General features: G+C 45.3%; 1 protein-coding gene across 12 annotated transcripts in view; it reads left to right on the top strand.

The window, feature by feature from the left end:
* Nucleotides 1-24176, top strand: part of DAB1 (DAB adaptor protein 1) — a 1099844-nt gene that overhangs the window by 1043176 nt on the left and 32492 nt on the right. For all 12 annotated transcript variants that reach the window (XM_019742545.3, XM_019742544.3, XM_074334774.2 and 9 more), the window contains one exon: nucleotides 653-712. In XM_019742545.3, the coding sequence (XP_019598104.1) occupies nucleotides 653-712 (60 nt within the window). The remainder of the gene's footprint in view (nucleotides 1-652; nucleotides 713-24176) is intronic.

Below are 24176 nucleotides of genomic sequence, written 5' to 3'. Positions count from 1 at the left end.
AAACTGGATAGATGAGTAAGAGAAAAGAGGGAGGGAAAAAGATACAGACACATGTTTTTAAAAAGTCGAGATTGTCCAAATTCTAGTCTTAGGCTTTTCATACCATTTCTGGGCCCTTTTCTTGAACAAAAATCATTGATAATTATCAGATGGCTTGTACAGATGCTCCCAACAGAAAGTGTACTTTGTACTAGGACCTTGACATATGCTGTATTTTAAATAGTCCGGACGTCAGTCTTAGCATTGAACAATTTAACCTCAGATACAAACTGTTTTTAATCACTTTGGAGAACTTCCCTGTGCCTCATTTTTGTCTTTGTTGAAAGGAGGACTTTTTAATCCCCCCACCACATATCTCTGACGTCTCTGCAGCTTCTTATTCTGTGATTCTATAAGGAGCCCAATGGCCGAGACAGCCTGCAAACATTTGTTAAATGATTCACACACCCCTTGTCCTCATCCGGTTTTCCTAAGGGAAGGAGCCTGGCCTCCTGCTTTCATAATTCCAGCAGCCCCTTGGAGTTGGCTCTTGGGATCTCAGGGGCTGTTCTCATACATACTTAATCAGCTTGGCATTGAAGGCTGGTTGCTTGGTTTTTCAAAAATGGAGTACCAGAGTGTTTTGACTGTGTCGAATTTGATTTTTCCATAGGTTCCCACCAGCCAAAAGAAGGAAGGTGTTTATGACGTGCCAAAAAGTCAACCTGTAAGTGTAAGTATATCTCCGCTCTACTGTCAGGTTCCCATGACCTGGATTCATGTTGAGACTATGTCTGCAACCTGAGGAAAGGAACCCCTCTTCTGGATAAGTGTCTCACCTCGTATGGCTTTGCTGGGCACTGCATGTTAGGTAACTCCTCAGGGATCAGAGGGAAGGGGGCATAAGGCAGAAATGGTGGGGCTGAGGAAGAGCCAAAGATTTTATTATATCTGGTCAAGTGGACAGGCGGGGAGCAATGTCTTGGTTCTAGAAAGAGAGTTGCCCATCCAACTTGAAAGTGGTTGAGACGTTTCAGAGGGACAATAGAAGAAGGGTGGGCCAGGCTCTCGCCAGTGAGCAGAGCACAGTGGAAAAGGCCATGTGCAGTGAGTGTGGGCTTACCAAGAACCCAGGAGGTCCACTGCGTCTGTTTCCCATCTGTTGGTGGGACTCCTGGAAATGCGAGAGGGAAAGGAAATTTCAAGCTCTGTGGTACTGTGCTGCCAGCCACTTCTAGGCCCAGGCCCACATTTAGGTCCTTCCATTGGCATACAGAAGGCAACCTCTATACATAATTGAAGGAGTACTGGGGAGACAGCAAAGACTCTTGAGCAGGGGGACATGAGATTTTGCCACAACCTATGCAAAAAAAAAAAGGAAAGGAAGGAAGGAAGGAAGGAAGGAAGGAAGGAAGGAAGGAAGGAAGGAAGGAAGGAAGGAAGGAAGGAAGGAAGAAAAGAAAGAAAGATAAAAACTGGGGTGTTTAGTCATTATTGATCTCATTCCGCTCAACAATGGGTGGGAAGAGTACAGGCTTGAAGTTATGCAGACCCTCAAGTATCCCAGCTGTGGCCCTAACAGAGCTGTTGTGAGGCTAGCTGACTCTATCTGGAGCATTCTGATCAGTTCGGACCCCACGCTGTAGGAGATATAAAGATACACCTGTATGTTTCAAGATCAGATTGATAAGGGGGTTTGAAACCCCATCCCATGAGGAATAGTTGAAGGTCCTGGAAACGTTTGGCTAGAGAAAAGAAACCATGGAAACTGAAATGTGCAGATAGGAGTCCGAAGGGCCATGTACAGAAAAGGGATTATAGAGTTCTGTGTTAGTCATGTCATAGAACTGAAACCAGTGGGGGTAACCCCAAGAAAGCCAATTCCAGCTCAAATTGAGGGATGACCTTCCTGAGGTCAGAGCTCTTCCAGGGTGGAAGAGCTGGCACCTAAGAGAGTGTGCCCCCCTGGAACGGCACAAGCAGAGCCTGGAAAACCACCTGTCACAGAGACTATGGGGGGATTCAAACATGGAATCAGTCGAGGGGCAAGACTCTACCCTCTGGAATGTCTGAGTTGGGAGCCTTTCTCGTCTGTTCCTACCTCCCCAGCCCCCACTCCTCTTTTCCCTTGTGAAATTTCTTTTTGATCAATGTCCATTTCTGTGCCCTACTCTGCCAGTGTCTTGAAACCACCATACCCCACCTAAATACTGCTTCTGAAACCCAATATAGGTTAGTCTTAATGAAAAAACCTACCCAAATACAGGCCCCTTTTCAAAACCTCGAATCTGGAATAGAGTAGAGAGCACACGGAGAACTGCTCAAAGAAAAAGCTGTTTTTCTCCGGACGCCTTTGCGTTTAATCAAGCCTCTTGTCACTGACACACTGGTCTTTCCTATTTCAATTTGGTCCAGCACCCGTTACACAGCTCCCTACAATTCAATTTGTGCTTAAATTGCCTCACTTGCCCCTAACAGGTTTAGATATGTGAGGAAACGTGCTTCATTTGTCGCCTTTGTTTTTGTGAATTTATTAACCAGCCTGGCCACACCATCTAAAAAAAAAAAAAAAAAAATCCAAGCTCTTTAGCCTGACAAACACAGCACTCAGGTCCTGGCTTCGGCCTCTGTCTCTTCCTGGTCCAGCTCTGCTTAGCTCCATAGTTTCCTGAAGGAGGCACACCCTCCCCTAACACCCCAGCTTAACTTCAGGCTTTGTGCTCTCAGGGAATCTTTCTGGACTTTTGCTCCAAGCAGGATCAGCAGATCATGTTACCTTTGTGTCCTCATGCCCTGTCATTCCTCTATGCATAGGCCGTACCACACACGGTCAGATTCCTTACCCCATTGCGTCCAGGGGCTTCCCAAGGTCCTTGCATTACCAGAAGCAAGCCCAGGGCCTGGCACGTGATAGCCAGGCACGACACAGCCATAAGGAGTATTTAATAAATATATGAGTGACTCTACCCTGCAGTAAGAGTTTATGAAAATCTCTGGCACTTTCTGGTAATGGGACTTCCCTGTTTTTCTGACTCTAAAATAGTCATTACAAGTCATAAGGTTTCGTTGGGAAACATCTGGCCTGCCCGAATGATCTGTAGTGGCTCCCAACCCACTATTCCCACAGCGTCTTCCTAGAAGCGTCTGATGGTGATGATGGCTTTTCCATGAATGATTTCAACATATCTAAAAGCTGAAGAGAGGCAGCAAGTAAAAAGCACAGGTTCTAGTGGAGAGATGGATACAAGTGGAACCTCAACTCCTGCTCTCACTGCCTGTGGGATTTCTGACAAGTTTCCTTGTCCCTCTGAGTCTCAGGGTTCTCATCTTCCAAAAGGGGTTATTGAACCGAACTTGCAAGGTGATTTAGAGGAGAAAGTTATATAAGTATTGGAACATTTGTCCCACTTGCCTAAACCTCCCAGAGGAAATTTAAATGCCCCATGTATCTCCCTCTTCTGGGATCTTGCTGTCCTCCAGGCTTCCTCCTGATGGGGACACCTTCGTTAGGACACTTCTGTGCTCTGAAAATCCCTGTGTGATCTCACTGTGTGCTCCCTTATCGCCTGCTCCTTAGTCGGAAAGACAATAACCAAAGTAGTGAACGGGAAGCAGCTTCCAGGTTGTTTGGGGCTCCCACACATTTTCCACAAGAAGGGAAACTGCCCAGGGGCCTGTTGCTCCTTTTCTTCCTTGGGTCCAGGTCTACACAAACCCCTGATAAACAATTCAGCGACGGGCTGTCATTGAGGAAAACCACAAACCAGCCCGCGGTGATCTCCAGAGCCAAATCTGGGTATGTCCCATCCTGGCCACCCCCAGGGGTTCCTTGAGCAGTTTCTTCTATCTCTAAGCTTCTGTGTCATAACCTGTAAAAAGAAAGGAATGCCTACCTTATCGCTTTGTTTGGAAGATTAAAGGAGACATGTATGTAAAACCCTGAACAGGGGATATGGAGTAGGTTAGATGAGAACATTTCCATTTGTTGCTGTTACAAGCAATGCACCAGCAAACAGTTCTCCCCAAGCAGGGAGATTGCCAAGTGTCCTACGAAACTACGCTCCTCCTCGGGGCGGGGGAAGCCTTTCTTACCCCAGAGTCTTCGGCCCCTCTGGGATTCCGCTTTCTTCTCTTTGCAATGATCACAGTGGGTTGTTGTTTTCTCTCACTGTGTCCGTGTGAGCCATTGGATTTTGAGTTCCTTAAAAGCCTTGGCTTTGGCGTTCATAATAGTACCTTCCTTAGAGTTTTTGTGTAGAGACTGAATGAGCTTAAATACAAGAATCAGCATAGTGCTCGTACAGAGGGATTATTTAATAGCTGTGAGCTATTATTCTTCTATTTGTCTCCCCTACCTTTCTGTGAGCTCCTTAACACGGGAATCACTTTTAATCATCACTGTCTATAACGTACTCTTCTTGGAATCTCTGAATTCTTTACGATTTTGATGGTAGGCTTGCCCCCGACCCCCAGCTCTCCCAAAAAGTGAGCACATGTAAATTTTTGTAGACCTTAAAGCTGATGGGTCCCTCCATCTCAGCTCTGTCCTGAAGATTGGCTCATCTTCACTCTTCCATGAACACAGATAGCCTCAGTAAGGTGACATATTTGATGTATTGGGGCCTCCAGCGTTTTAGGGAAGTAGAAGTTAGAATTCATTGTGTTTCTTATTGGTCTCACCTACCTCAGCGTATCAACTTATGGGAGTGAAGTTTTGTTTCAGTTAGCTGGCCCCAGGTCCGGACAGAAAGCTGGTTCCATCTCCTTACTTTTCTCCCTCAAATTCACTCATCCCTACCCCAGTGTAACCCTACCTCGCCACATAACCTCAGGATGCTCGGCTGTACTGGCCCCTTTCTTGTTCTTCTTTCACAAATAACATGTTAAGATGCCCTTGTTTGCTTATTTTAATTTGGGCCTGTGAGGTCCCCTTCTCCTAGCAGATTTGTTCTTAGGGTCATGCTATGCCCTCCTGCACCTTTACCTAGGAACTCTGAGCCAAGATAAAGATTAATCCCACTCACTCCTGGAAATATACATTTCATCTCTTCCTGGTCAAGGCAGCTGGAAGCTTTGCACAGAGACTAATCTTAAATCCATGGGTATATTTTTATGTCAGAGTCTGTGAAATCCAACGGCATATATGCTGGCTGACAGGAAATGTTAGATGTCTAGAGAGTCAGGGAGGTTTCAGGAAAGAGGGTATAATGTGAGCCAAGCTTTGAAGGATGGGTAGGATTCAAACAGGCAGAAGAGAAATGGAGCACCTTCTAGGCAGGCCATTGAGGTGCCCCTGGCTCCTGCGTCCGTACTGCCTGCAATTACCAGCAACACTCAGAGTGGATTCATTTATCATCAATTTCCATCTCGAAGAAGTGGGGACATGGAGGTGGTCGTCCTTTCTGTCAGCTGCTAATGCTTGTCATGTTCTTTAGACAAATATCCTGCCTCATCGGGATTGTCACAAATGCATATTCCTGAGTGCAGAGAAGGGTGTCTGCTAAGCATCCATTACTGCATTCATTATTTAGTGCTTTTTGCGCTCTGTTAGCCTTTGGAGACGAGTCTCATTCCACAGTGGGACCTCAAGTGGAGCAGTATAGTCACAGGCTGCTGACGTGCCTATTTCAGACCCTTTTGTGCCCCACGACTTAGTTGAAACTTCTGTGAAGGTCACCTGTTGCAGTGACACAGACCTAAACCTTGGTATGACCCTTGTCGTTTTTGCATGAGAAATACTCTGCGCTTTTCTTCTCGCCTCCCCTCCCTTCCCTTCCTCTCCCTTCCTTCCCCTCACCACCCACATCCCTTATAATATTCTTATGGCTGAAAAAGATCTTTTATCTTTCACCTTATAATTGCCCAGTTTAAAAGCCTTTTATGTAGTTGTATTAGGCATAAAAGACTTTCTAATTATCAGTAATAACTTTTTTAGGCCTTCAAAAGATTCTTAAAAGTTTGGCATAGAGGTAAATAGAAAGGACGCAGGTTGTCAAATTGATAAGTCGGATGTGACATTAATTTCCTTTTGATGAAACATGGATTTAGGAATTGAAAGGAATGAGCAGAGCCCCCTGAGATTCTTTCCTCGCTTTAGGTGTGATCTTTGTCAATCACTTCAACTTTCTGACACTCATTTTCCTGAATGGAAATGACTACCTTCCTCTACCAGCATCTTGGGGCTTTGGTGAGATTCAGAAGGCAATGCGAACGTGTTTCCTGTGAAGATGAGGGCTTGCTTTTATAGACCGGGGGGAAGTAAGGACTGAGGGGCCGTATGTATAGTTGCCTCCACATATTTTATGGGATGTCCTATGATTAAGAGGAAGGCCTAAGTTTTATGACAAGAGAGAGCAACTCTGGGCTCAATCTAAGAAAGAAATTTCAGACCATCTGAGCTGATTTTCAGAGGAAAATGCAGCGTAATGAGGTCTCTGTCCCTGGGAATAATCAAGTAGCAGGTGAATGGTTCTGTAAGGGACGCCTGTGTCATGAGGGTCACTGTCATGGTGGACCTCAGAATAATTTAGCTTCTCTCACATTCCATTTGCCCCCATGTTCATGATGTCTAGGATTTGCCTCGTCATTGTCTTACTCCCAGTATCTCAGCTGCCACGCCACACATCGTACAGGCCCCTTTCTCTCTTCATCATTGTCACTCTGGCTGTAAAGTCACCCACTCTGACGTAAGTTGTGGCATTGCCCTGGATAGAAAGAACTTTACCAAGTATAATAACCAAGCATTGGGCATAGAGAGAGTAGGTGCTTAGAAAATCTGTTTCTCCTTAGTGTGCTTCTGGAGAGCTGGAAATCAGGGCACTATATCTGTCTGCTACGTCCTGAAAGTAGCCACACTGGGAGAAACTGATAGAGACCTGATGTTTGGATTTGCAGTCCAGGCCTCCATGCAGTTCCTTTCTTTGTTTTATAGTGTCAGGCCACCAGCCAGATATACTAAGAGGATAAGGCTGAGTCCGCTGTGGAAAAAGCAGGTGGACCTCATTGCACATCTGCTGTGTGCCATGGGCAGTCTAGGCTCTGGTCTCAGCTTATCCTTCAGTAATCCCAACCCTGGGAGTGAGAGGTCACGTAACTGGCCCATGATCACAAAGCTGGTAAGTAGCAGAGCCAGAATTGGAATCCTAGGTTGTTCTGCCTCAGGTACCCACACAATTTCCACCTAACACATACTGCCCTTAGTATTAAAGAAAATGCAAAGCCCTCCGTCTCCTCACAGTTACCCTAATTGGAATCAGTCCTCAGGCTTCCACTCCCCTCGCCCATTACTCATGGTTTTTGAGTCTTCACCATAGCACAGCCCACAGGAGGCTCAGTCCTCAGTTGCTGGCTGTGGACACATCTCTCCTCCTTTAGACTGAGCTCCATGAGTCATGCCCATGTCTAATTCATTCCTGAACCCTCTCTCTGCATGGCACACTGCTTTCATGGTCCTGATGTTGAAAAGGTATTTGTGAATCACAAAGAATACATTTTGATGGAAGCTGCCCATCTCTGAAGATCAGAAAGCTTCTCATTTTGCCTTCCCTGCTTCCCATCCTCCAAACGCCTGTGTGTTTCTGATCAAGATCCCGGTCCCCCAACAATCAGTATTCAGCTGACTTCCCTTGCCCTAGATTTAGTTCATTTTCACTGCTGCAAATGCAGGAAGAGTCAATCCATTAATGTGAAGAATTTCTCTGGACAACTGTTCTCTACACCCCCCAGCCCCCATCTTTCATGGCAAATAAATTTTCATTCACAATTCAGCAGTTGGTTTTTCCTTCAGTTTGAAATCTGGATCAAGATGTTGCATAATTGGATTAAATCTAGTCTGCACATTTGTCAGTTTCACTTCCTCATTAAGCACCGCATTGTCGAGAAATTGTAATTATCACAACGTAGTTAACATAGATGTCACACAAGAGGAGGTCGTCCTGAAGTGAGGGAACGGAATCTGAATCTCTCTATTCCATTCAATGGAATAGAATTTTGATGTTTTGATGTTTCTGACACAGGCTTTCTTCTAGCTGTCCTTAGAAATGGTCCTGAGATGGAATCCTAAATTCCTAGAATCTTAAAATGAGTAGGAACCTTACAAGGTGCTGTATGGTTTAGCGCCCCCCCCCCCCCCCAGCAGTGCAAGAATCCCCTGAGAGCATTTGTGAAGGGCAGGTGAACATCTCTGACTGTTTGACTTCCGCTCACATACCTACAGTGACAGACCTTCGTGACTTGTACAGTCTCAGAGCTCCACTTGCTAGAAAGCCCTTCTTTTTGTGAGTTCCCTTACAAATTCTGTTCATTTCTCCATTCATCCATTCAGCAAATAGGTACTGAGAACCTCCTATCTGCCCAGCAGTGTTCTACTCACTAGAGATATAAAGATGAATAAGACTGGCTGCTTAAGAATCTTAATGGTCTCAAGAAGACAGAGATACAAACAGTTACAATCGGTGTAACCAAGGCTGCAAGGGGCTGTGTACATGATGCTCTGGAAGCGTAGTGAAGGGCAGTGAACTTTGCTGAAGGGAGTTGGGTGAGGTCTTCACCCAAGGAAAGGAGTCGGAGTAGGGTCTTAGAAGACAGTGGGAGTTTGGCACTGGAGAAAGTGTAGAGCAGTGTTCAGGAAGAGGGAACCAAATGTTTAAAAGCACTGAAACGTGGAAAAGCCTAATATACCCCAGGCTGATGACTAGACTGGGGTGGTGGGACCACAGGATGGCTTCATGGGAACAGGAAACAAGGCTCCCAAGGGAAGCCAGCCCCAGTGAATGAAGGGCCCGAAACGTGATGCTCAGAAGCTGGGATTTGTTGGGAAGCCACTGAGGCTTTCAGGTGGTACAGTGACACTTATTAGAATTGTGTTCTTCAACATCAGTCTGGTGGCCTGTGGCGGGTGGCTTGGAAGGTGGGGAGACCGTTAAGAAGCTCATAGAATTATATATGTGTATCCATCAGGACAGAGTCAGGAAAACAGAGTCCACACCAGGTAGTTTTACAGAGGGAATTTAATGTGGGAAACTAGTTCCAAAGGTGTTAGAAGAGCTGAAAATCCAAACACGGTACAGCAGGGCGACCCAGGTTAGTAATAGGAAGAATTCACTGTCATCCCTAAGGCTGGAAGGAAGGAGGTGGCGTTTGCAGAGCCTGGGAGCTGGGTCTTCCAACATCCCATTACTAGCTGGCACTAAGGCTGCAGAGGGAGCTGCCCTGCAGGGCTGGGGCCATGGAGAGTTGGGCCACAGAGAGTTGGGCTGTCTGGCGGAAACTGAAATCACAGAGGAGACTCTACCACTGCCAGCATACTGCCGAGAGAGCTAGGAAGAATTCCACCACTTCTCCCTTCCTCCCACTATCCAGTTTCTGACCACTGCCTCCTGTTGGCCAAAGCTAGGTGGAAGTGGATTGGCAAGGGATCCTGGGCAATGCAGTTTACAGGGATCAGCCCCTGTCATACAGCACAGAGCAGGGGGAGGGCAAAAATGCGTCTGAGGGCAAAGAGGTCAAAGGGTGGGCAAGTGAGGACCACTGTGGGTCTGGCCTGAGAGGGGGCCCTGTAGACCCTGCAGAGAGAAATTGAGAGAGAGAGAAATTTGAGTGGATGACGAGAGTAAATCTGGAAAGATCTGCTGATGTGTGTGGGCAAGGGGAGACAAACATGAGATCTCAGCTACCTCCAAGGTGGCGAGCTTTGGAAGGCCAGGCGATATGGACGGACTGCCCTGTCTCCTCTCCTATAGCTCTGTCATTTACATACGTGCTCTATACCTCTAACTTCTGAGAGTGTTTGTGCATCTGCCTGTCCTTCCGCTGTCTTCAGGTTCTTGCCAAAGACAGCCATGACGCCTTCCATCTTCTTCTCTGTTCTCGGTGCATGACTCTTGCTTTGGCGGTGCCACGTTATTACTTTGAATGATATGTGGCTCTTTCTCCCAAAGTTGAAAAACTGGGCTGTCATGCATGGGATCGGAATGGCTCACTATTAAATCATTCCTGAAACTTGTTTTCCACAAATATGCATGTGGAAGGGGATAAGTGTTTGCATAAGCAGTTGCCTGTTCTAGCGTTTGCTCAGTTGTGTGTTGGCCATAATCACGTCCAGATAAAGCACTGATCACTCCATTCCTCTGTGGAAATCCCTACCACTAGTCTCCTAGAGGAATGGCCTTCCAACTTTTTCATAAAACCCAGGAACCTTCGCTCAAGTGAAATGTGCCCGGTAACCTTCTATGTAAACAGAGGAAAGAAGTGGTTGAAACTGGGTTGAAGGTTACACACCTGGAAGCCCTCCCTCCTACCCACTCTAAAGACAGAAACTTCTGGAAGAGAAGAGACGCGGAGAGGGTAGTGTGAAAACCCCTGTCAAAGGAACCCACTAGTCAATTCCGTGGGTGGGAGACATGCGAGGAGATCGTCACATTTTTCCTCCCATCAGAGGCTTTGTTATTCTATCATTGAATTTGTGAACACAGATTGTGAGCCCACTCTTTAAGAAGCAGTGAAACAGCAGAAAGAGCAAGACTGAGAGAAATTAGTCAGAACTTTACACTTCTTAGCTATATGACTCCAGGCCAAGTGTTTTATTTTTGGATTCTCCTTAGTGACCAGTTAACAATGCGAGGACAGCTTCTTCCCAGGGTTCTTGTGAGGATTAAATAACAGGTGTGATTGCTCTTGTGTTTGGCACTGTACTTGGAAGGCAACGTGGGACTTTAGTGAAAAGCGTGAACCGGGTAGCCTGACTACTTGGCCTTGAAGCCTTTCCCCGTCAATTCCCAGCTGTATAACCTTGGATGGGTTGTTGAAACTTCTCCATGCCTTGGAGAGTTCACTTGTAAAATGAAGACAATGACTACGGGACCTACCTCATCGAGTTCTTTAGAGGACTTGGATAAGGCACTACACATAAGACATTTAGAGCAGCACCTGGCACCTAGTAAGTATGCAATAAATGTGCGCCATAGTTACTTTTATGAGCTCTTATGTGGACAAAGGACTGTACCAAGTGCTTTAAGAGATTTGAGGATGAGTAAGACCTGGCCCAGCCACGAGGATGCTTTTAGTTTACTGTAGGGAGTAGCATACAGAGTGAGGGGCTAGCGCACTTCCAGTTCCCCATGGCCAAGCAATACTGTCAACAAGGTCAAGTTTAACTCAAGGACCTGGGGTGGGCTGAACCTGCAGGGGAGTGCTGTGGCTCTGGGGCAGGGATAACACACAATTGTAACTACCAAATGTTGAGCACTCCAAGAAAGGGACTCTGATTGTCATTTAATTCACTACTTTAAGACTCTCCCAAACCACTGTAAGACATAGGTCTCTTCTCTGCTGTGAAGTATCCTGAAGGTCAGTGAAGTTAAATCACTTAGCGCAGCTGCACGAGGTATCACTAAGAATCTAATCCAGAGCTCTCTGACCCTAAACCTAGGGTGACCTAGCTGATCACCCAGCCCGGGTCACTTTTGAAAGTAAAAGGGGTTCCCTGTTAACAATGACACCAGGATACTTGGCGGGAACAGGAGGTGTCAGGCCAACCAGGACATAGGCCACCCTCCCCAAAGCTAAGGAGTGCTCTACCTGCTGGGCTGAGCTGTCTGTAGCGCAAAACACAGCGTGATTTCAAACAGAAGGCAGGACGCACCTATCCATCTTGTTGCTGAAACTCTGTGCCAGACGTGCTACCTGTGCTGAAGCAACGGCAGTACTACCCCCGAGAAACAGGTGCACCGATGCATGCCTGCGCCTTCCGTGGGCATAAATCAGGTCCCTTGGAGATGTGCTACATGGTAAGACAATGTGATTCGGGGGTATCTAACTGCTGCGGCTGTGAATCTATCATTATTCCTCTAATACAGACCATTAACATTCACAGAATCTTAACTACAGCATCTCTAATGAACAGAGCTGTAATATACAGTTTCCCCATAAATATCCATTGCTGCTGACACTCATTCTTTTGTGGTACAGTAATTCCGCTTTTCTGGATAAATTATGGTGAGGCTCTTTCTTGCTCCCTGACTGCTGTTATTCACGGTTGCAGAAGAATGATGAACAAACTCTAGTTGTAAAAAAGGAGAAAGAGATAAATGAAGGACCGTGGAGAAGAAGAAAATATACATTGGTGCCAGTTCCAGCCCAAAGCCTGTAAAACCTGTTTTTGTAACGACTGAAAAAGGAGACAAGAAGTGGACATTTGTTGAGCATTTCCTGGGGGGCAGGGTACATGCGCCTTGCTCTAGAGTCTGTATCTAGTTCAGTGACCCCCCAAAGAGTGCGTTGCCTGATGGTCATTTGTGACACTTTTAAAAACACAACTTCTTGGGGCCCCCTCCTCTAGAGCTGCTTTTGTAAGGCTTTCGTGTTTTTAGATACAAAGGGAGATTTGTAAAGCTCCCCCAATGAATTCTGACGCTTGACTACATCGAGTTCAATTAACATGGCAAGTATTTTGTTCTCCGTTGTATAGATCAGGAGATTGAGGTTGAAATGCTAAGGCGAGAGGAAAATACAGTCTGGTTATTAAGGATGGACCGCTAGCTTCCCTGCTTGTGCACAGAGAGCAGCTCGTGTTAAGGGGACGTTCGTTCTCACTTTATACAGCGCTTTCTCCCTTCTCTACCTCCCATTTTCCTGCCCATCATAGATTTCTGTCAGCTTGTTATCATGTTTCTCTCCAGCGGGTTAGCAGCTGTCCTTATCTCTAGTATTACTCCTTTCCCACCGTTGCTTGCTGTCAGCCCAATCCTCTGTGTTTTTTCCACCTTTCCTATATTTTTTTAAGTCTCATAGCCTTGTTGTCTCTTTGGCTATTTCGTTGTTGTTGTTGTTGTTGTTTCTACCTTCACCTGGGATGCTCTAGCCCCCTTACCACTGTCATCATTATAGGATAACCCTTGTAGTGTGATCTGGCCATGACCCTCCAGAGAAGACTGGGGTGCACTGTGGCAGAGTGGGTTTCCAAATTGCCCACTGTGGTCGCTCCTTCCAGAACCCTTACCTCTCACCCTAGTCCTAAAATGCCGGTCATCTAAGACCCTTTATTCTCCTCACCATAGCATAGTGGCTAAGAGCACATACTCCAAAGTGAACACACTTCGGTGAAAATCCTGCTCTCTCATTTACCAGCTGCCTGACCTTGGGCAAGCTAATTAACCCTCCTGTGCCTCCGTTTCCTCCTTTGAAAACAAGGATTACAGTTACAGCACCTACATTTGTTGTGATAATTAAATAAGTTAATGCATGAAAGCACTTTAGAATAGTCTCTGGTGCATACAGAGGAAGTTCCGTCTAAGCATTAGCTGTTATTATTCTGCATGACCCCCGCCTGGCCCAGAAGGGATGAGGTTTCAATCTTACTATTTAGCCCAGTCCTTCCTCTTCAGACCAATGGGCTGTTTGGAATATATTCTACAGATAGAATCACCATTTCTTAATGGATGATTGGATGTCAGGGGGCAGAAGAGAGAGGGATCAAGAGTAACTGGTACGTCTGGGGGCTTTATGGATCTACCAAAACCAGAAATAATGATTTCAACCACTTGTGACCTAACTAAGGAGATATTGGCTACTTTAAATGAAAAGAGTCCTTCATAGAACAGATGTAGCGAGCATGTGGGTAAAGAGGGTCTCTGCTTGTGGTATCTGTGTAAGATGTCATCGAATATACCATTCTTTCGCCCTAGCTGCATAGGAGATAGGGTGAGCAGCACCAGGGAACAAGCAGGAAAAGAAGCCAGGTAGCACAGCACTGCTGAAGTGACAAAACTGGAGTCCCCTTGTCCTTCGTGCATAGGAGTGCGCACCACGTGTCCCTTTTAATCGTACAGTTTCTGCAGTAGTGGAAGGTACCTCTTCCCACCAGTCTCTGGTCACTTATGCATTGTTCTATTCAAGCGATCATTCTTTCATCCATTCCACAAATATTGTCTAGTGTCCACTGTGTGCTAAGCACTGTGCTAGCCACAGGTACTGTACAAGTCAGACCAGGTCCCATCCTTTACCCAGCTCACATCCCGTGGGTGAGGGCTGCCAACACACAAGTAAACAGACAAATAGATCATGAATGCTAACCACAAAACCACACAGGGTATGTGACCAAAGCTGAGGGCTGCTACTGTATATAGGTAAACACAGTAGGAAGTCTCTCTAGGGAGGTGACACCTGAGCCGAGATCTGAATTAGGAGAAGAAACCAATCTGATGAATGGGACATGAACAGGGAATGGGGCAAAAGCCTTGGGGGAAGGAATGTTCCAGTGGTGCATAAGGAACAGAGAGAAGACCAGTGTTGGCCAGAGTATGGCGGGAAAGGGAAGATTGGTAGAAAGTGAGTTCAGACACAGAGGTGGCAGCTGAGCATGGACAGTCTTACAGGCAGTGGTAAGGAGTTTGCATTTTATTCCAAGTGTGATGGAGGACAGTGTAGGGTTTTAAGCAGGGGAGTGAACCTGATCTGGTTTTTTATTTTGTTTCATTTTGTTTTGTTTTGTTTTTAATATCGGTGTGACTGCTGTATGGCCGATGAACTTAAGGGAACAAGAACGGAAGCAGCCGTCTAGGCAAAAGGGAATGCTGCAGAGGAGATGGAGAGAGGCAGAGAGAGTTGGGATGTGTGCTAGATATAGACAGCATGAGCATTTAATGAATGATTGGATGTCAGAATGTGGGAGAGAGGGATCTAAGTAACTTGTGCGTTTGCGGGCTTGAGCATCTACGTGTGAGTTGATGACGTTTACAGAAATCAGAAGACAAAGAAAGAGTAGGTTTGGGGAGATCAAGAGTTCTTTGGACATGTTAAATTTGAGAGGCCAAATGGTATGGGATGCAATCACTTCACCAGTTGCTACTAACTCAGGTATTGGCTAGATTTCAAGTAGCGAGAAATGCCACACATTGACTGCTCCCCTTGAACCTCTGATGGCTTTCACTAAATGGGAAGGACTTGAGGGATTCAGGTGAAAATGCCATCCAGATGTTATTAGAAGAATAGCATATCCCTTTTCTTATAAGTTTGGTTTGGGGTATTTCCCTAGTATTTCTTTGAAATTAGAATCAGGGCCATTTACTCTGATTACAAAGCCTCATTAGGTTAAATGACAGAGCGGATAAGACATCTTTTCTGGAGTTTATAATAGCACATGCCAAGTCTCTTTGAGTGAGTGAGAGAGTGTGTGTGTGTGTGTGTGTGTGTGTGTGTGCACGCAAATGTGCGCACACATATGCACTTAGCATTTGAAAACACCATATGGACCACCATACCTTCCACTGAGTAAAGCATGCTATCACCAAGTTTCTTTCTTCAGTTTTCAGTTCTATCGCATAAGCAGTTCTATTCATTCACTCATTCTTTTTTTTTTTAATGTGTAAATTAAGTATGATTTCTTTCCACTTGCTAGCCACTGGACTACCTAGATATTAGTAATACAAGGATGAATAAGACATAGGTTTCCGTGCAAGGAACTTAGAGGCTGTACAAAATCAAAGTCTGTAGTGGAGAAGAGAGCAGGTAATCAACCATTATAACTAAACACGTAGACATGTGCTATGCCCATAGGAGGGTCATCTCATCCATCCTGAGGGCCACGGAAGTCGCAGAAGAGGTAACTAGACTCAAGTGTCAAGAGACGTGTTACAGTTCTGATGAATGAGGATGGGAAGAGCAGCCAGTCACAAGGAATAGCTTATACCAAGGCCTGAGAGGGGAAGAAATATGCTGAGAGACCTGTTAAGAGGGCACGTGAAATTATGACACAAAGTCACAGACTGTATGTAGGTTGGACAGTCAATCGGAGATAATTGAGCGTAATGCTCTTCCAGATTTCCTCTGACTTCAAACCTTGAGGCCTTCTTCCAAGTCTAGTCTATTGGTGAACACTTCACACTTGCTCCTCGGAGCTCTGTGAAGTAGCCATTTCACTCACTGTTTTACTTATGAGTCAGCTGAGCTTCCCTTGGGGCTTTAGTTACCTTGTTATAAAGTGTGATCCAGGTGTCTTTGCTCTGACTTATTATCATCTCCTCTTAGTCTGTACGACTGTGAGGGGAATTCTGATGGGGTAGGAAGGAGCTAGACCAGGACTTGGGAACTTGGAGTTTTATGCCAGTCCTTCCACTAACGTCATGATTTTGGAAATGTTGGAGGCCTCAGTTTCTTCATCTGGGGAAGAAAAAAAAAAACACATAGGGTTGCATTGGGTGAGAGATCTCTACAGTCTCTTGTAATTCTACTACTCTGCAATCTGTGAACTGTTCAGAGTGCCATCGAATGGGTGCTACTAAATCATCATATTCCTAAAGGAGACTCCAGTAAATCATTGACTTAATATCTGACCCAAACAAGCAGACAGTAATGGAGGTCAGGCACCGTGCTCATTAAGCCATTACCTTAAATCTCATCCTGGGTCGTCTTCACACAGGCTTACAAAGTGGATAGTTCCCTAATTTTACAACAAAGAAAAATTCAGGAGATGGGTAAACTAGTCAAATTCCATTTACGTAAATATGAAATTCTTAGTTTGGTTGTTCGCTGTGGAGTTGGCTTGAATCCTGTGAGAGGCGTTGCGGCAGCAGAAATGGTCCACACTCTGTGAAGATGAGCAGCGTCACCCCCACCCATGTAGCGACACTCTGCGTGCTCCGACCTGAATGGGTGTCCTCCCATTTCCCTCCCTTGACTGTGAACAGCTCAGGGAAAGAGCAGCGCCTCAGCCCTTGAACGACTGGCACAGTGCCTTACTCATAGTGGGCATTCAGGAAATGTTGGTTAATTATTCACTGAATGCCTCAATAATGGAATCCAGAAATCAGGAAGTGAATAGGGAGATGAATGCCGAAGCATGTAAAATCTGCATTCCTCCAGAGAAGCAAAGGGAAAGCATGTTGCAGGAACGGCTGTCAGAGCAGCAGGCAGAGCCCTCCTGACTATTTTTTCCTTTGCTGTGACATCTCTCCATTTGTGATTTCCTCTGATTTGCTCCCTCTTCAGCCCGAGCCTCTGCTACTCTCTCTTGATTTCAACTCCGTCCAATATTGCTTGTTACCATTTGGGTGCCATCTGGACCACAAGAGTAGCCTCTCCAAGAAAGACACCGCAGCAAAGAAAGAGATGACTGGCTGTCTGAGAAGTTCCCCTGCCCTCCTCCCCAAAAGTGTGTTGAGATGTTGTCATCCTGCTGACAGGAGCCAATTTCGCATTACTGTGATTCTAATTCACTCCCTTTTCAAAGGACTGAACTGATGCCAAATCTTGTTAGGAGTTTCTGCAAAAGCCTTGAGTTTTTGCTAATGTGGAACTAGAATAATAGATCTTTAAAAGGAGAGAGGAGAAAGGAAGAAATAATTAAAAACAAATAATTATAAGCTTTGGGAAACCATTCCCCTTGGTTTCTCATTTTCTCTGTACATTTATACCTACCCAGGTCTGTTTGTTCTGTTGACAGCCATCAGCGCAGTAAAGCCCTCTTGCAGCCTGCCCCTTTCCCTGACAAAGGAGCTAAAGGACAGAGACACCATATTCTAAAGTCCTCCTTGTCAGACATCAGATCTTTGGGGTGAGGTCGAGGCTTGGGACCAGGATCTAGAGCCCAGGAAGCTTGTACGAGTGTAAAAGCATGAATCATTCCTAGTGCCCCTAGAGAAGCTTGATGTCTAGGGTGGTGTTTTCCATGTTTCTTCTTAATCCCCATCACTGGCCCCATTTTGGCTGTCATCAGAGGTTATCACCATCATCATCTCTCGTTATGATCACTGTCCTCTATCCTCATGATCACAGCATTGTCACATCAAATCCCCCAACACCAGCACTGCCACCTCTCAGAATATCCTCTGCTTGCAGCTTCCTTAACCCCTCAGGATTAGTGTTTAATAATAAAGACAATCGTAGTAGTAATCCCTGGCCTGCATCGCTTTGTTACTCTGAATCGGGTACTTTATACTAAGGGCTTTATGCAAATTATCTTATGTATAATACCAGTCATATGATAATTGCCAGTTTTCTACCTCCTTCATGTGATGTAAGGGCAAGGACTCTCTCGCAGCATAGTTGCTCAATAAATAGATGTGGAGTGAATGAGAGAGTGCTTGTCACAGTCCTAGGATAGTCCTCAAGCCAAACACCACCGGCACCATCCTTTTCCTGCATCACGAGGAGTAGCTCCTTCCCTGTGTCACTGTTGCTGAGATCAAACTCACTCAGCTAGTCGTGTCTTAGTGCATAAGCATCAGCGGCCTGCCATTGGTGACACCAACCCCATCCTTCTGTTTATTTTCAAGAAAATAAAGGATGTGTTTTGTTAAACCAGGCCATAAAAGCATGGAGTTGCCATTTGAGTTTTGAAATAGGTGTAAGGGGTGGAAAAGGAGAAGAGCAGAGAACAGAAGGGCATGGGGTCCATGGAGTAATGGGGCTGACTCTCAGGACAGTCCAGCCTTGCCAGTGTTAAATCGGGGGGCCGGAGGGGGGGGTGAACGTGCAGGAGCAGGAAACTGCTTGGACCAGTGTCTGCTCTGCGAAGCCCATGCCGCACCTTCAGCTTCTCCTCCACATGGCGTCACCCCTTCCCAGGACCAGACTTGAGCAATGGGTTGGAACCTGCCTACCCTCACCTACCCAGCAAATAATTGCACGGCTATATTATTCCTACCTTCTTCCTTTCGTCCAAAGTCCTTCCTTCTCTCCAGCTCTCTCACTCTCTTTCCTTCTCTCTCTCTTCCTCTCTTCTTTCTTCCTTCCTCTTGGTCCCTGTCCCTCTCCCTCCCTACCGTCCTTCCTTCCCTTTCTGTAATTTTGGAGAGGGAACTGACATCCATTGAGATTTCATTCTGCCCATGGCTGGGCTAATTCTTTTCCTACACATCAGTCTTCTCACTGTTTCCTCTCGGCAAGCATTGTTATCCTTACATTATAAGCATTATTTTCCTGATTTTACAAAGGAGAAAACTGAGGCTCAGGGTGATGAAGAAATTTACCCAAGGGGATGCCAGTGATGAAGCAGGATGCCTCCTTTTCCACTCGCCTACCCTGCTTCTCCTAAAAACATCAGGTTTCTCTATTTAAAGTAAATTTGTATTCTTGATATTAGATTACAGTGGGGAAGCTCAAAACTTCAGAGTCATATTCCTTCGCCACAGCTGTCCCCTGTGTATTCACATTAGCTGTTAGCTTGTTCAGGTCAGCTTAGTGCCCTGACCTATGTCCAAGGGGGTCCTCCTTTCTCAAAACACCTGCATAAAACACCAGCAAATTCTTTTCATCGCCAGTCCCATCTTGACTTTCTCTTTGCATTTTAAGAAAGGCGGTTTCAAGGACCCTCTTAACTTTTCAGAAGCCAAATGTAAATATTTCATTGTCCAAGGCTTTGTGGAGATACTACATTTGCATGCACTTCAAAGGGAAGATGTAACTTTCATTATAAGGTCTAAGCATCTCCTTCCACCCTCTAACTTTCTGGATAACCTTTGAGACCTTCCTGATAATGGTAGCTGGGGGAAGGAGGGCTATGAGCTGCTAAAATGAGGAATTAAAAGCAACTTTTTAATCACTACAGAGACAAATCCTCAAAGCAGCACCAGTTTCTCTATTATTAGATCAAGGCATTGCATCCAGTAAGACCACTGAGCCCCACATCTCAGTAGACCTGGAACATTTTGACCTAAATGGGATTCCATTTTGTTAGAATGAGGATGAGACTTCGTGGATTTCCACTTGAAACATGAATATTAACTTTCTTTCAGAAGCCCCACAAATGCCTAGTTCTGGCTTAGCCTAAGGCAATGGCGGGGATAGAAAACAACATTTACATCCAGAAGGAAGCTGTTATTTTTGCAAACTGAGTTTGATTTCATGGTGCTGTCTAGACATAGCAAAGAATTCCGTTCTCCCATAGAACCTTTCCAATCAATGCAAAGGCAGGATATCCTTTGAAAGAATAGAGGAGACTACATAAGAAGGAATATGTCTAGTATTTAGAAAAAACTCAGGCAACCAGAAACATCTAGAGCTGAGCTATCCCACAGAGCTGCCGCTAGCCACATGTGGCTATTTAAATTGAAATGAATAAAAATGAAATAAACTTAGAACTTCATGTCATCAGTCGCACTGGCCATACAGTAGCCACTTGTGGCTCCTGGCTACCGTATTGGGCAGTGCGGCTATAGATCTGTACATCATCACGGAGTCCTATTAAACAGCACTGCTCTTGGGGGAAATCATCGACTAGCATTAGTTTCTAGTCCCCATTTCAACTTCCCCCCCACTCCCTTGGTTTCTCAATTACCAAACAGATTTTCCTGTCTTTCTCTGCCTGGAAGTAGGAAAACGGTTGTTTACTGTTGGCTAAAGGTGATGGAGAACATAAACTCCTAGGTACCCCACAAGGAATTTGTCTTCATTAGCATGTGTCTTCCTTTGTCAAATCACTCACCATGGAAAGGCACATTCATCCAAACGCCTGGAAATCACTAGGTGCCTTAATAGTACCCACCTTTGTGCAGGCACAAATCACTTCAGTTAATCCATTTCTCCCGAGCTTTCGAAAGGGATCGTTGAATTCATTCGTTTGCGACATCGGCCTGAGTTCTGAGTTTAGATCTGGAGCCTTGTGTCCTCCCTGTTCCACTCCTGTTTCACCCCCAAGCCAGAATGATTATATCTCCTGGCTCACTCTGAGCTTCAGCAGAGCAGGGACCATATATTATTCTTTGTAGCTCCAGTGCCTAGCCAGGACCCAGCATGTGGAAAGTGCCCAGTGTTTGTTAAAGAAATTAATTAATCAATTACATAATCAATCAAGATGCCTTCAGTTTTCCCAGTAGGACTTTCACTGTTCCTGCCGAGAGTTAATTCCCCAATACAGCGATTAGCAAATGTGGCTGCACGTTACATCACCTGGGGAGCTTTTAAAACTTACTGACGCTAGGGCCTCACCCCAGACCAAGAGAATCCAGATCTCGGATGGCGGGTCTCAGGCACCAGTAGCTTTATGTAAAAGCTCCCCTAAAGGATTACACTGTACAGCCAGGGGTGAGAATCACTGCAGGTTTCTGATTTGCCGGCCAGTAAGTAAGTTTTCCCCCTTTTTGACATGTTTACCCCAAGTCCCATCTAATCCACCGTCACTTTTGCTGCAAGAGTCACATGAGTTTGGTCTTAATAGTTACCTTACTCAGTTATGGGACAGTAATCTCCCCAGGGAAGCTTTATTTGAATGTCTTAATGAACATTCAGGATAGAACTGTGTTGAAACAAAACAGAAGAATCTTTTCCTTTCAATCCTCACTGGAAGTTTAAGTTGTGGGTACAACTTGATGTCTTGTTGAGTGTTTAAAAGCAGAGAACAAAAGCTGCATGCATGCTATCACAGTAAGTATAGAAAAAAGAAAAAAAATGCTTGAGGATAAATGAACTAAAACTCTAGTGGTTACTGTAGAAGCAAAAGTTGGGGATGTGGGGAGATTAGAGAATGGGGTCCAAGTAAAGTGGGAAGAACTTCCCCACTAGCTGGATGAGGTGCACTGGGTGTTACAAAGCCTGCCTCAGACAAGAGGAAAGAGCACTGAGAAATGACTGAGGCAGGGTCAAAACAGGCAGATAACCACAAATGCCAGGGACAAAATGTATGGCGGGAAAAAGATGATTAGGGAAGGCTGTAGCCAGCACTGAAATGAGAGGGAAAAGATTGGGTCAAGAATGGGTGAAAGGGTTCAGGACTAAGGCTGGTAAGTGTTGGGCAACCTCGTATAGAGGGTCTTATCTGTGTTCTCCAGCAGGGGAGCTTTCTAAAGAGGGGCTCTGGCAAGATTTTTGTTTCTTCTTCCTCTTTCTTTTCCCAAGTATCACATAATAATAGTTTCCTAACGTTAAAAAATATGTGCCTGTGCATTGAAAAATGAGCCAAAAGAAATAGGATGAAAAGATACTGATAATAACTACTATTTATTGAGCACCTACTATGTGCTAAACAGCAACTAATAGTTTGCACCCACATCTCAGTTAATCTTCTCAGTGAACCTGAGATGTTGTCATCATTATCATCTCCACGTTAAAGATGAGAAAACAGAGGTTAATTGGCTTGTCCAGGGGCCCAGCCATGATTCAATTTGTACGTGTGTGACTCCAAAGAGATGAATTTGCTCGCACACCCAGACCAAACTCCATCTGAATTTACGGAAATCACCTCATCACACCCCACATCCACACCTCACCAAAGGCCACCTCTTCTGTCATCAAGAAAGTGATGGGCTCGTGCCAACGCTGGTTATCCTCACACATTTTCATTATGTGGTGGGGGTTTTTATGAGACTCTACCACAGGCTGTTTTTCAAATTTATTTAATTCATCCATCATGCTCTGAAGCCATTTGCTTTTTTATATTGGACAGATGTAATGAGATTTTGGACACTAAAAAATGTTTTTATTAAAAGTTATGACCCAGAGCTAGTTGGTAGGGACTGTGCCATAAATCCCTGGAAGTGTGAGTATTTATAAAGGATGTAGCGACATAACCTTAACCTTTTAGGCCACTCGGTAGATTATAGGTTCACTTAGACTAATATTGTCTCGCCACCTCTCCGCACCTCTGGCCAAATAATAATGATCATTTATGTGGTTATCTGATGTGCTTGTTCATGCTCTCCTCTTAGCCACAGTTGACTCTGGGGGAACCAGAGCCCGGTGGAAGCAGGTGGTTGATGACAGAATTCGCTGGTGGTTGGCCCGAAGGCCCTGCCGAGGTGGGCATGAGCACACTGGCTCTGCTCTGCAGCCTCATAACTGGAGCTGAGCGACGTAAAGTCACATGTGCAACAGACAGAGTGAAAGTGATTTCTGACAAATGTGTATCATGAGACTCTTAGGTGATGGTTTCTCCACTCCTACGTTGCCAACAGGAAACTCTCCTCAAAATTAGGAAATGAGACAATTATTTCTGCTCGTGCATGGTAACTCTATTTTAATGTCAATAGTATCAGATTCATATTAATGTTATACTTTCTAGAAATCATCCAGAGAATAATTAGCTTGTAGTATGGACCAAGACATGGTCATTCAATCTACATATAATAGATATCATATATTGTATATTATCTATAATAAATATTGTTGTCACTTTTAAGTTAACATTTATCAAATAGAGCCCTGGGGTGTCAGATGGTGGGCCACAGTTCCACAGAAGACTGCAAGGGGATTGAAATACAGAAGTTTATTCCTCCCAGGTCCTGGAGGAGGGGCCACGTGGAGGGGTCAAGGCCGGAGAGAGAGCAGCTGGACATAGGGACATGCCTCTATTAGGGCCCATGGGGGCAATGCCTAGGGTTCCTGGGCTAAGGCTGGGTTGGGCAAATTCAAATCAAAGAGATCAGGGTTTGGGTAAGATTATCTAAGGGGTGCATAAGGGGAAGGCCATGGGAAGCGAGGGAGACTGCTTATCACAGGAGCCATATCAGGAACTGGTGTTTATTTGTTTCTCTGCAGGCTGTTAGCTAGGGCATGCCTCACTGGAGGGGCTCGTGTCATTTTGTGCAGGACACTTGGGCACACGAAATGGATGCTGAGGCAGCAATATTACAGAGTAGTTTAGCCAAACTCTCAACGTTATAAACAACAAAATAAAACATTAAAACAATTAGATTCGGTCAACTGCCAGCTGCGTTTAAAACATGCATGCATTCATATGTTTTTGAGCACAGCTGTGTGCCAGATCCCCTGTGAGCTGCTGGGGATTTGGGAGTGAATACAGTGTGGTCCCTGCTTCCGGAAGCTCACCGTGCAGCCAGCACAGATGATGTGCTCTTATTCTCAGAGGAGGATTTACAGCTCACACAATCCCGGGAAGCTTCATGGAAGAGGTGGCCTTTCCTCTGGGGTGGAGGAATTGGATGAGCTTTGAGCTTGCAGGGATGAGGAGAAGAGCATTTCAAGCAGAGGGGGCAGCATGTGCAAAGGCACTTACAAAACGAGCTGTTCACGGGCTACTCTAAAGAGTTTAGTTTGGCTAAAGCACATCACGTTTATTTTTCTTTTAAAACAAAACTCTCAAGGACAAACATTATGCTCTTATCTGTTGCCACTGTCAAGATTAGCCAGGTAAAGTCTGTAATTTCAGGAAGAGGAACTTACTTACACACGTACCATTGCTGTGTTTCCTAACGAGGCCCATGTTTGAGGATCTGCGTGCCCTAGAAACATATCCCAGGGTGTTCACA

This window comes from Rhinolophus sinicus, chromosome 14 (genome assembly GCF_057876585.1).
Source record: "Rhinolophus sinicus isolate RSI-liver-muscle chromosome 14, RSI-T2T, whole genome shotgun sequence".
Classification (NCBI taxonomy): domain Eukaryota; kingdom Metazoa; phylum Chordata; class Mammalia; order Chiroptera; family Rhinolophidae; genus Rhinolophus; species Rhinolophus sinicus.
Note: the sequence above shows the minus strand (reverse complement) of the source record. Positions and strands in the feature narration are given on the sequence as shown.